The sequence below is a fragment of the Peromyscus leucopus genome, chromosome 1 (genome assembly GCF_004664715.2).
Source record: "Peromyscus leucopus breed LL Stock chromosome 1, UCI_PerLeu_2.1, whole genome shotgun sequence".
NCBI lineage: Eukaryota > Metazoa > Chordata > Mammalia > Rodentia > Cricetidae > Peromyscus > Peromyscus leucopus.
Window position 1 is genome coordinate 102059658 of NC_051063.1, and position 13340 is coordinate 102072997.

At 46.8% G+C, this 13340-nt stretch overlaps 1 protein-coding gene across 1 annotated transcript; it reads left to right on the top strand.

Moving 5' to 3' along the window:
* Positions 1 to 1839: 1839 nt before the first annotated feature.
* Positions 1840 to 5586, top strand: LOC114706580 (olfactory receptor 52K1-like). The gene is made up of 2 exons (XM_028889033.1): positions 1840 to 1880; positions 4442 to 5586. The coding sequence occupies exon 2, from the start codon at positions 4582 to 4584 to the stop codon at positions 5584 to 5586; it is 1005 nt and encodes a 334-aa protein (XP_028744866.1). The 5' UTR covers positions 1840 to 1880; positions 4442 to 4581.
* The last annotated feature ends 7754 nt before the right edge of the window (positions 5587 to 13340 follow it).

The window sequence follows — 13340 nt, forward strand, 5'->3', positions numbered from 1 at the left end:
CAGTGATTTAATCCCTTGTAAAACTCTGTTAAAGATTTCTGTAAAGTATCCCATTTCTTCCCCACGTGATATTTTCTGTTCTGTTCAATAAATGTAGAGTGAAAAAAAAAGGGAAAAAAATGGGAAAAAAGAAAAAGAAGACAGAGCCAACTCTCTTAGGTTGTGAGAATTAGATAAGAACTCACAGGCCAGGCATGGTAGAACACACCCTTAATTCCAGCACTCTGGAGCCAAAGGCAGACAGATCTCTGGGAGTCTGAGGGCAGCCTGGTCTATACAGATCTCCTGGCCAGCCAGGGCTACATATTGATACCCTGTCTCAAAGAAAAGAAAAAAGAAAAGGAAAGAAAAGAAAAGGAAAGGAAAGGAAAGGAAAGGAAAGGAAAGGAAAGGAAAGGAAAGGGAGCCGGTCAGTGGTAGCGCACACCTTTAATCCCAGCACTTGGGAGGCAGAGTCAGGTGGATCTCTGTGAGTTAAAGCCCAGCCTGGTCTACAGAGGGAGATCCAGGACAGGTACCAAAAAAATAAGAAAAGAAAAGAGTTCATTGCATAGAAGCATCTGGCCACAGCTTGATATGGTTTGTGTTCTCACCAGATGACACAGCAGTATTAAGGCAGGAAAGTGGGAAGCATGCTGGAAACCCAGCATCAAGCACAGTAGGGCCTCTTGCCCTGCAAAAGAGTTCATATTTATATCACGGAGGACTCTTACAGAGACAGAAGTTAAAACTGTAGTCGGGATGCATTGTATGAGAAAAGAATCTATTTCAAAAAAAAAACAAAAACAAAACAAAAAAATAAAACAGAAGTTAAGCTAGCAAAGCATTGAGACTCTTACTAAACTGCAATGAATAACCTGTTAATACACTCACATGCTGTTCACACACACAGAGCCAATGTATAAACGTCAGAAAATTGTAAGTGGTGTGCGTCTAATTCCAGCACTTGGGAGACTGAGGCAGGAAGATGGTGAGTTCTAGGCTAGTGAGAAGCATGGCGAGCTACAGTGGGAAACCCTATCTCAAAGATGAGCGTGGTGAGGAAGGGAGAAAGAGAGAGGATACCTAACAAGCCAAAGGCCTTCCGTTTTTACCTATCAAGTGAGTAAAGACTGAGAAAGATTGAGTTTCATGTACTCTTACCTACTGGCTGTCAAAGAGAAGTCACCAGCTACTGTCACAAAAAGCATGTGAGGAATAATCTTCACAAGAATAGTATTGTTAGTGATAGAAGGAATAAAGATGGACACATTGCAAAGAAGGAACAAAAGCTAGGCAATTAAGCGAGGGCTCAGGCATGAAGAGGAGGCAGCCCCCAATGCCTTTCCCAGCCCTGACTCCTTCCTCTACCCCATCCCAGAAAACAGGGTGGCAGCAGCGTTTCTACCAGAGAGACACCAAAGATGACAGTGTTTGGGAACAAGGGCATGACTCCCGTGCACAGTGTGATCCATGGAGACTTCCAGAAGCAGTTAAGCAGAGCTGGGGTACAAGGGGCAGACCTGGCTATGGGGATATGGAGTCACTAGGGTTGATGGGTTATTGATCCATCAGATGGATGAGAACACCTAGACGGAATGGGTGAGACAGTCAAAGGAGAATCTTGGTAGACTACTCTCACGGGGACTCTGGACTCTGGATGCAGACAAGTCCCCCTGCCCCCATCCCTAGCTTGTCTCCATGAGGAGCTGTTCTCACTCACTATTCCCCACCCACAGATCCTGGTGACCACTGGGGCCCTGGTAATTGGCTAAGTCAGAACCTGGGAGGGAACCTCAGAAGCTCTTTTCCCTCAGGGAGGAATGGAGGGAATTTAACTTACCCTGGCAGCTGGGGACTGACTTGACCAGTGCTTACTTCCAGTGCCTGTGTGAGTCCTGGTAAGTAGGAGAGTGTGTGCTTAGCCAAGCAGGGGCATGGGGGGAAAAGGGGCTCTCAGAGAGGATAGGAATGAGGGCAGAGGCCAACTCCATCTCCCCAGTTCCTCTTGCCAAGTACTCCGCCATTTCCAATCCAGGGAAAAAGAAGGCCATACATCCACATTCCCAGCCTCTAGTCTCGGTTTTCAGGGCTTTTGAGGTTGGTCATGTCTCCTCAGCCCTCTTCTGAGAGGAACCCAGAACCATACTATAAGAGACTGAATCTGACTTACTCCTTTCCTCCTGTGCGGAGGTAAACCAATTCTAGACCTTTCTGACAGGTGTGTATCTCAAAGCAGCCAATGTCTCCCTTATCAATGTCTCATGTACAGCCACCTCCCTTCTGCATGCTGGCACAACCACATTCACCCAGCAAGTCTGTGTGCCCAAAGACAGGGTTTCTGTAAGCACGGACAACACAGCCAGTGCCGTGAAGGACCCCATTTTGTATAAGGAAAAGATCTGCGACTGGACTTGCCCTTTTCTGGACAGATGGGAACTAAGATCGCATGATCTGCCCACAAACTCGGGAGCAGAGCAGATCCCCATGCCCACAGACCACAGCAGCAGCCTTTCCTCTGTCCCCAGACTCCCTCTTCATGTCCAGGACTCAGGGTTCGGCCCTGAGCTCACTTCTTTCACTTACTAAAAATGGACACAGAGTAAAAAGCACCAAGTTTGGTCTGGTGGTTCCTGCCTGCACCATCACAGCACTTGGGAGGTAGAAGCAGAAGGATCAGGAGTTCAAAGTCAACCTCTGCTACACAGTGAGTTTAAGACCAGCCTGGAGGACGTGAGATCCTGGAGAGAGACAGGGAGAGGGAGAAAGAGACAGAGACCGAGAAAGAGGTGGGGAGGAAGATAAGAAAAAGAGCAGAGTCATCCACTATGGTCAACAGCTTTGCAGACATCCTGAAGAGCTATTATTTTAACTCCCACGTCACAGCTAAGGATCAAATAAATCCCTTGACTTTCCAGAGTCATACAAGTGAGAAGCAGGACCAGGCTTCCCCGTGACTATCTCATTCCACCATGCTGTCCCATGAGCCCAGCACACTCCAGCTTTGGGCCCTCTTCTTCCCAGCCGGCCTCCTTCCAACTCAAAGCTCTTTCTTCTTATCAATGTCAGCCATGCTTTTTGCTGCCTCCTAAAAGTCAGGATTAGAACACACCCAGCACCCTGTCCTGTCAGGACCGAATTTAGACCAACCCAAACTCCTGTCTCGAAAGCCTCCTCTAAAAGACTAGGTTTTTTGCCTGGCATGGTGACACACACCTTAAATCTCAGCACTCAGGAAACAGAGGCAGGTGGGTGTCTGAGTTAAAGGCCAGCTTGGTCTACAGAGCGAGTTCCAGGACAGCCAGGGCTACACAGAGAAATCCTGTCTCAAAAACCAAAGCCAACAAACAAACAGACAAAACCCACTATGTTTATAGATTAGATAAACTCTGTGTGACTCCTGAGAGCACACCCAAGGACAAGGGAGGAATATTCAGAGCGATGCTCGTAGCTCCACGGAAAGTCCTTTTTAAGGGTGGTACAATGGGTTGTTTCACAAGAAGATAAACACCCCAAAATAGGATAGGCTTCAAAGCAAAATAAAAACATTATCCACAAAAGCCATAGTCCTTCCCAACATCAGAGAGCTGTGCCCTGACCAAGGCATCCTATGAGGAATCACATTCCTGCAGGATGGCCTGACTCCTTCCTCTGAAGAGTTCATCCTCTGCTGTCCACAGGTTCCTGAGCTCCACAGTTCTCTGTTGCCAAAGGTCTCCGATTCTGTGATCCCAGGGGAGGCCAGGGAAGAACAAGAATGATTATGCTGCCCTTCCCTTCCCCCTTCTCACTATCACTAAATAACTTGAAATATGAGCAGCCCCTGACATCCTTATCATAGGACAGGCTCTTCCCTGAGAACCTCAGCCCTGAGCCATAGTCTCCTCCCTCAGCCTCAGTCCCAGAGTCTCTACTCCACACCGTCATCTGTCAGATGCCAGGGTCAGCCTCGGATGGCTCTCTCGACTAAAGGTTTGTGCTTCTCAAGAGTCAGTTGAAAATTCAAGGTTGAGAGAATGCAGCATTCAGAGATGGTTCCAGAAAGAAGCCGGGGTAGGAGGGAGAAAGAGGTGGGAAAGAGCCAAAGAATCAATTATGCGGCTCACCCAGATAGTAGAGTCTTAAAAACTAACAGAGAGAAGCTGCTCTGTGGTTTATTCCCCCACCTTGGGTTTTGCCACATCAGCTGAACCTAGAATGGGAAAGATTCCATTTTGGCACCTTAGGGCTCACTGAATTTCTCTCTTGTCACTTTAATCTCATTCAATACAATCTGAAGTCACTCTATTACTCACCCAGTGTTCCAAGTCCCAGGTATACAAACTAGCACAAAATGGGTCTTCAATCAGGGCTCCCTGAAAAAAAAAGGGGGGGGGGACCAACACGTAGGGAGTGTGGAAAGTAGTTATTTCCTAAAATATCATTCTAAAAGTTGACATGCAGCTCTTCATTTCCTCCACAGAAAGGCTGTAGTTGATGACAGGCAAAGCACCCAGGCCAGCCTGGTGAGGCTGGGGCAGGTTCTTGCAGGACCTTTCAGGGACTGAAACCAGGCATCCTGCCCCCGCTTCTCCCTGGAGCTGCCCTGCGCCCTCAGGCATCATGTCAGGGTGGGACAATGGCACCTACAATGAGTCCTACACCAGCTTCCTCCTGGTGGGCTTCCCAGGGATGCGGGAAGCCAGAGCCCTCCTGGTGCTGCCCTTCCTCAGCCTCTACCTGGTGATCCTCTTCACCAACGCCCTGGTCGTCCACACGGTGGCATCCCAGCGGAGCCTGCACCAGCCCATGTACCTGCTCATTGCCCTGCTCCTGGCTGTCAACATCTGCGCTGCCACCACTGTGCTGCCTGCCATGCTGTTCAGCTTCTCCACGCGCTTCAACCGCATCTCCCTCCCTCGGTGCCTGGGACAGATGTTCTGCATCTACTTCCTCATTGTCTTTGACTGCAACATCCTGCTGGTCATGGCCCTGGATCGCTATGTGGCTATCTGCTACCCTCTGCGCTACCCAGAGATAGTGACGGGACAGCTTCTGGCGGGCCTGGTGGGGTTGGCAGCCACCAGGAGCACGTGCATCGTGGCTCCAGTGGTGGTGCTGGCCTCCCGAGTCCGCTTCTGCCACTCAGAGGTGATCCACCACTTTGCCTGTGAGCACATGGCCCTCATGAAGCTCTCCTGCGGGGACATCTCACTAAATAAGACCGTGGGACTCACTGTTCGAGTCTTCAACAGAGTCCTGGATATGCTTCTGCTGGGAGCCTCCTACTCGCGCATCATCCATGCTGCCTTCAAGATCTCATCAGGTGGAGCACGGGCCAAGGCCCTGAACACCTGTGGCTCCCACCTGCTGGTCATCTTCACTGTCTACTCCTCCACCATGTCCTCATCCATCGTCTACCGTGTGGCCCGCACTGCCTCCCAAGACGTGCACAACCTGCTCAGTGCTTTCTACCTCTTGCTCCCATGTCTGGTCAACCCCATCATCTATGGAGCCAGGACCAAGGAAATCAGGCAGCACCTGGTAACTCTGCTCCAAAGGACTCAGCAACAGGCCTCCACTGAGAAGTCCCAGTCCCTGCCCTCACATAGAGAGCTTCCAGGCTGATTATCCAGGATTTGTGGGTCCCAAAATCACTCTCACTGTTTAGTGAAGGAGGGGCATCCATGTGAGTCATCTCTGGTACATTTTGTCATGGCTATAGTCATGATCTTTTTGTAACAAGGTTCTATTCTATAGCCTCAGCTGTCTAGAACTCCCTAAGTAGCCCAGGATGACCTGGAACTCAAAGCAATTCTCCTTTCTTAGCATTAGAGGTGGAAGCCACAGTGCCCGTCTTACCTGCGTTCATCTTTGAGAGTCTTATGTCCACTTTCTGAAAAACACCTGCTCATTCTGAACTACCATCAGCAAAGCAGGCTGCTGTCCCTGGCTTGACGTTCTCTCCTCTTCCCTCTGCATATGTTTTAGTCATTCATTTATTTATACATCCATCAAATGTTTAGTCTGCATACATCATTGTAACTCAATGACTGCAAAGAAAGAGAAAAGTTTGCCTCTCTCCAGAAGGAGATCTCAAATCTAGCAATCTATGGTGTAATATTCAATAGTAGTTTCTGTACAAAACTCTGTGGAAAGGAGGAGGAGGAGACATTCGCTAAAGGTAGGAATGCCTCCAGAGCATCTGGTGGTCTGAATGAGGGCTGAGGCATAATAAATGTTCTCTAGAAAGGAAAGGCTAAAGAGAAGGACACCTATTCTAGGACTAGAGTTATAGATAAACACAGCAGACGTGGACGCTGCCTGCTGTTTCCCTGGTGTGGGTGATTAGAGGGCTGTGGGAAGAAATGAAATGTGCATGAGCAGGAGTGACTAGACAATAGAGACCCCTCTGTCACTGCAAGAGGTTTGAGTTTTCCTCCAAGCAACATTCATTGAAGAATTCAAAGCAAGAAGGTGACCAGATCATGCTGTGTGTGATTGTCCTGCTGCCACGGGAGAATGCAGATCAAAGGGTGTCTGATGTGAAGGCCAAGAGAGCTGTTAGGAGGCTGTTACACTCATGTGGAGAGGAAAGAGGTGCTGAGCCTGTCTAGTGACTGCAAGACAAGAAGAGCTGTGGCCAGGTGTGAGAGAAACCAGGAGGAGAAGAGCTGTAGCCAGATGTGGGAGAAGCCAAGAGGAGAAGAGCTGTAGTCAGGTGTGGGAGAAACCAGGAGGCTGGATTTATACATCAAGGTCAGAAGCAGAAACAAGGTGAATGGCTTTACGAATGCAAGGAGAGGAGGCTGTGCGATCAGTTGGAGTAGTCAATGATGTTAGAAACTCTGGTGGATCGAGGAGAAGGACAGACGGGTCCTTGGACTCAGTGCTGTACAAGTCCGGTGATGTTTCAGGACTGGCTGTTTTTTTCTCCAGGCCCTGGGAATATGATCTTTGCCTTCAATAGACTGGAGAGGGATGGAGGTGTGGCTCAGTGGTGGAGCACATATTCAGCATGCCCAGGAGCAGGGTTCTGGCCCTAGCATGCTCACGCACACATGTGCACAAACACACACACATCAAAAATGCTACACAGAGATAGTCAATTTCAATGAAGTGAAATGGTGAGGACCGAAATAAAAAGCACCATGAACCTGAATGAGGATGGAGAGAAGCTTTCAGGAAGTAAATAGAAAACCATAGATGAAAAGAAAGAAAAAAAAGATGTGGATTAAAAGTTTGCAGAAAAGAAAGAACACGAGGCCTGGAAAGGAGAGACTAGAATATGATTCTTGGTTCAGACATTCAAAGGTGGTGGGAGTAGGAAGCAACCTTGGAATCCTCCATCCCACAGGAACACTCTGCCTTGGTTTCTGCTAGTTGGAGAAGAGCTATGGTGATATATTGTGTACCCTAATAAACTTGCCTGAGGATCAGAGGACAGAGCCAGCCACTAGATTAGACACAGAGGTGAGGCAGTGGTGACACACACCTTTAATCCTATCACTCAGGAGGCAGAGATCCGTCTGGATCTCTGTGAGTTCAAGGCCACACTGGGCTACATGAGATTGATTCAGTCTAAGAGAGAAACAGAGCCAGGCAGTGGTGGCACACACCTTTAATCCCAGCACTTGAGATCTCATGCCTCTGCTTGGGAAGCACACACACCTTTAATCCCAGGAAGTAGTATGGCAGGACGGAGAAGGGTATATAAGGCCTGAGGAAACAGGAACTCGCTCTCTTGAGGCTGAGGATTTCGTATAGGTAAGAACTAGGGGCTGGCTGCTCTGCTTCTCTGATCTTTCAGCTTTCACCCTGATATCTGGCTCTGGTTTTTTTTTTTTTTTTTTTTAATTAAAAGACCATCTAAGATTCAAACAACAGAGAGCTGTGGAATGATGCAGAGCAGGAAAGACAAGTCTTGAAAGAAAGAGGGGCCCCTCCATTTTGGAAAGGAGGGAGGGGCTGAAGCACTGACCATTGTGCTGTGTCTTACTTAGTCCACACACAGCTTCCACCCGACTCTCAGCAGGTAGCATGAGGAACAGGAGCACTGGAGAGTGAGTCTGACCTCTGTACAAGAAGGATAGACGAGATGGGAGTGTTCTGAATGAGTGGGAAAGTTTCAAGTCCTGGAGGTCAGCATGAAATATAAAAGCAGGGGTGGGAGTGATGACCCAAGGCAGGACCATGTTTGTGTCCTGTATGGAGGTAAATGACCACTAAACGAGGGTGTTAAATAGGTCATTGAAAGGTAAACTGTTCGGTAATCCCTCCTATCCATGCTGATTGCCTCAGGACCCCTCCCACACCAAAAGTAGCAGATATTCAAATCGCTTACGAAAAATGGGTAGTAATCATATGTAACCTCCACTTGTTCTCCCATACATGTACTTTGATCATTTACAGATACTTATGAGACCTAATGCAATGTAAACACTATATAAATAATTGTTACAATGTGCATTGAAGAAATCATAAGCAGGAAAGGTCTATTCACGTTCAACATAGATGCATTTTTTAAAAACTACTTTTGATCTATAGTTGGCTGAATCACGGATGCAACATCTGTGGGTGGGGGTGGCTGACTCCTCTGTAGCTCAGGAGAAGACTCAAGCTGCAATCTTTGTTATTTGTGGAAATAAAAAGGGCTTTAAAGCCACTGGATGCAATGATGGAGAAAGAAGAAGCCACATGTTTTGGAAAACAATCATTTTAGAAACATTCGAAAGCCGTTGTGGGGCTGGAGAGACGGATGGCTCAGCAGTTAAGAGTGAGCACTGGCTGCTCTTGAAGAGGACCTGAGTTCAGTCCCCAGCATCCTTATGACGGCTCACAACCACCTGTAACTCCAGTTCCAGAGGACCTAACACCCTCTTCTGGCCTCTGTGCACTCCACACACACGGTGCACACACATACATGCAGGTAAACACTCAAACATGTAAAATAAAACTAATTCTTTTTTGTTTGGGTTTGGTGTTGGTTATTCAAGACAGGGTTTCTCTGTGTAGCCCTGGCTGTCCTGGAACTCACTCTAGAGACCAGGCTGGCCTCGAACTCACAGAGATCTTGCCTGCCTCCCAAGTGCTTTTAAAGGTGTGTGCCACCACGGTCCAGCTATAAAGCTAATTCTTTTTTTTTTTTTAAGCCAATGATTGGGTCTACTATTCAGAAGCATCAAGATTAAGCTTCTCAGAAAAATATCAAGAAAGTAATTTATTTGGAAGTAACTGTCTCTTTTTTAAAAATATTTGTTTATTTTTATTTTATGTATGTGTGCCTGCATGTATGTATGTACAACACATGTGTGGAGAAGTGCTCACAGAAGCCAGAAGAGGGTGTTACTAATGGTTGAAAGCCACCTGATGTGGGTGCTGATACCGAACCCCAGTTCTCTGCAAGAGCAGCCAGGGCTCTTGACTGCTGGACTATCTCTCCACCCCCAAGCAACTGTTTCTTATAACACATATGAAACTGAAGCCTTCCTTTTCTCAAAAGGAATTTGAGCACTTCAAGTAGAAAATGAAGATGTTTCATAACACAGTACAAAGTAGTTAATGTGTGTGTGTGTTGTGTGTGTGTGTGTGTGTGTGTGTGTGTGTGTGTGTGTGTGTGTTTAAAATAAGCCTATAGAAAAACAACAACAACAAATCCTAAAGTAACCACTGAAATAATAACAGGATGAAGAGGAACAGATTCTTCTGGGTTTCTCCTTGTTCCCTCCTTCAAATCCCTAGAAATGAATCCCCTCTGGGACTCTCCTCTGGGTCCTCCACATGGCCCCACGTATAATTAACCGTCCCTGCACAGACTCACAGATCAGTGCCTTGGAACTGGGCACTGATCACAGACCTTACCTCTTCAGAGCTTAAATCAAGGCCCAGCAAGTGAAACGCTTGGAGACTATTGCAGGCTGCCACGGTGAGCACAAAGAATTATGGGAAATTTGGAGGCAGGTAAACCTGAGTTTGGAAACAACTTTACATTTTACCCTTGACAAACTTAGATTTCATTTCTGTCCCAGAAGTAAATGCCTGAAGTTCGTTAAGAATGCTAGTTCAATTCTCTCCTCCTCAGCATCTTCACCTACGGGTTCATATAAACGAGTGTTTATATTAAGTTGAAGTTGGCACTGGGAAGGTCACACTACATGATGAACACCTGGCACAGAGTCGCCATGTAATAAACCCTCTTGCATTGCTGCTGAGAGAACAGCTCGAAGGTTTCCAGTGACGCCTCATGCAGGGCCCAAGGATACCAAGATAAGACCAAGAGTTGAAGCTTGGTTCTCTTGCTGGGGGGACTAAGAAAGTCACTTGAAACCTTTGAACCTGTAGGGTTTGATTCTCATTCATTCACTCAGACTCCAAGAGCTGCTTCATGTTTAATATGATCCTTTCACATGCTCATTGATTTCCCCCAACACTCTTTGTAGACACCCTGTTCTGCAGGCTCTGTGCTGGACACTGGCAGAGATGAATAAGCCATGGTCTCCCCACTAGAAATGCCTCTGCTCTAGTGGGGAGATAAACATGCCAGGGACTGAGTCATAAAAAAGGCATGCCAAGGGCTCAGCTTGGAAAGGAAGAAGGGAGATTGGGATTTAGAAGGCTATATGAAATTAAGGGAAAGCTCGTCTTCTCCGATGACAGATAGCTAATTGACTTTTCATAAGCTGAGGGAATGGAGAGAGAAGTGGAAGATGCCCCAAGGGCAGAGAGAGAACCACCATCTCTCTGCTAGAACATGGCCACAGTGACCACATCCTTTGTGAGTATGGGGAATGAGTTCTTTTTGTGCTCTAGAGGTTATAACGCCCCTTCCTTTGGGAATCACATGATGTCTGCAGTCTCATTCAGCTCTCCTGTCTGTTCATGCTATGGCTACTCTGCACATTAATCCTTAAAGGACAGTTTAGAGTCATTGATCTTTACCTTATTAGTCTGTAAGTTCATATACCTTGAAGCCTCCTCAGCAACCAAGTCTCCTGCAGTTTCTGCTTGCTTGCTCCCGGATCTCACTCTCTCTCTCTTCTCTCTCTTAAGCCTTTCACTGATACCTGCTGTTCTATCTGTGCCTTGGGATGCTATCTCACGCCCCATATTTCTATCCCCAGCCTCAATCCTTCATCTGAACTCTCCACTTGTATGTACAGTCATTGACTAAAAACTCTTCACTTGTGAGTTGCTTAAAGTATCCGAATGCAGTTCATTAACTGTACCTTCTAGAACCTCAACCCAATTCCTCCCTTTTCAGGGCTTGGCAGCTCCAATAGAAATCATTATAGCTTTAAAGTCTTGAAGCTACTGATCATTCTATTTCTCTCTAATTGGCTGCTGTGTGGTTGATTTGTCTCTAGGAAGTTCTTCCTTAGCTTTCTAAGCTTTCTTAGCCAGTTAAATGGCAGCCCTCCATACTCTCCGGCATGTTTTCTGTCCCTTCTTAGCAGGGTCATTATTCTGCATCATCTTTATTGACTGCCTCAGGGTCCTGTGTCAAAGATGTTCCTTATGGAATCTATCCAAGGAACACCAAGACATGAGACAGGAAAACAAATTATAGATCATATGATAAGGACGGGCAACCTTGTCTAAGTCAAGAGATTTATGGGCTGCCTGCCAGTCTTCTCTCCTCTCTACCCTCTGGTATATCTGGAAAGGAGGACTACAAGACTGCCCGATGTCTTCCTGGCTACTGCTTCCCCAGGTTTCATTTCCCTCCTTCGGTGTACCAGTTCTTGCCTTGTCCATGTCTCACTTCCACCATCCTCTACAGTCTTTTCCAGACTCAACTATACAGATTTTTATCACTTTGCCACAAAGGTTGTCTGGTCCTCACCCAACCCAAGCAATGATAGCTCTTCCAAAATCCGCTGTCCAAAGCAATGTTCTGAAAATTTCAGAAAGACAACCCAGGGTGGGGAGAATTCCAAACCCACTTCCTCCCAAATCCTCTTCCCGGTGAGGATTTGTTAATAGACATGCATCCTCTGGTATTCAGAGAGGGTCTATTCATACCCACACAAACACTGATAAAGAGGGAGGAAAACATTTCTGGGTTGCTCCACAACTCGTAAGGCTTCTCTGATCTTCAGTGTAGATAGCAGTTATTGCAGTGACGTGACTAGTTGCTGGGTCCGCCTGGCCATTTTCTGGGGATTCCAGACTTTCAGTTCTATAACCCAGCAAGTCCTAGGCAAGCCAAGAGAAGGTATGAATCCTGAACTTGTGAAAAGAGGGCATCGTGAAATGGAATGGCAAAAATTCACGTCTGTCATTTAAGCTGTGTAGCTTAAACTAGACTTTACCTCTCTGTGTTTCTGTATCCTTGCTGATAAAACAAAGTTTTGTTTTGTTTTTAGACAGGGTCTCAGTATGTAGCCCTGGCTGGTCTGGAACTCACTATCTACACCAGGCTAATCTCAAACTCACAGAGATCTGTTTCCTGCATTATGGGTCTAAAGGCATGCACCACAACACTTACCAAACTGAAGACATTTTTAAAAATTACATTTATTTATTTAATTTTATGTGTATGAGTGTCTTGCTCACATGCATTCTGTGCATTGCGTGTGCCCAAGGCTTGCAGAGCTCAGAATAAGGCTTTGTATCCCCTGGGTTATAGGCAGTTGTGAGCCATCATGTGGGTGCTGGGAAATAAACCTGGGTTCTCTGCAAGAACAGTTAAGTGCCCTCAGCCACTGAGTCATCTCTCCAGCTGCCCAAGTAAAGATTTTTTTTTAAGTTAATTTCTGAAAGCATTTGGAACGTTTCCTGATGTGTAATCACTCTCAGATAGGTGCCATCTGAGTGTACACCTCCTCCTAGATCTCATCCATGGACCCCAAGCAAAGCCCTGGGAAAGTCTATGCGGCTCTGCACACGGTGCGCTGGTGAACTCCTGCTCTCCCTGGACTCGCCATCGTGAAGGAAAGCAAGCTTCCAGGACAAGGCCAGGCAAGAGGTGCTGCCGCCAGACTAGAGGGGCTAAGGACGGGACCAGACTCTACAGCCTGGTGCTTTGGGCCCCAGAAAACCAGCTTCCTCAGCAACATTCCTCTGGCCCAGCCAGGGTACCTTGAGCACACAGGTAAGTCCACTGCTCCTGGTTGACTCCTCTCCTGAGTCTGAAGCCTTACTTGAGTCCTTCCCAAACTCCTTGGAACAAAGATCCTTTATGTACTTTCTTATCCCTCCTAACTAAAGGGACTTTTCTTATTGTTTTACCTCTGAACATCACTTTCCCCTCTCATATGCCACATCTAATTTTCTGTCTTATATTTTATTCAACAATAAAACACCTGTAACATCCCCCAAACAAATATAAATGTATCTCATACATTTATGTTTTACACAGAGAAAAACCAGGAGCTTCCTGG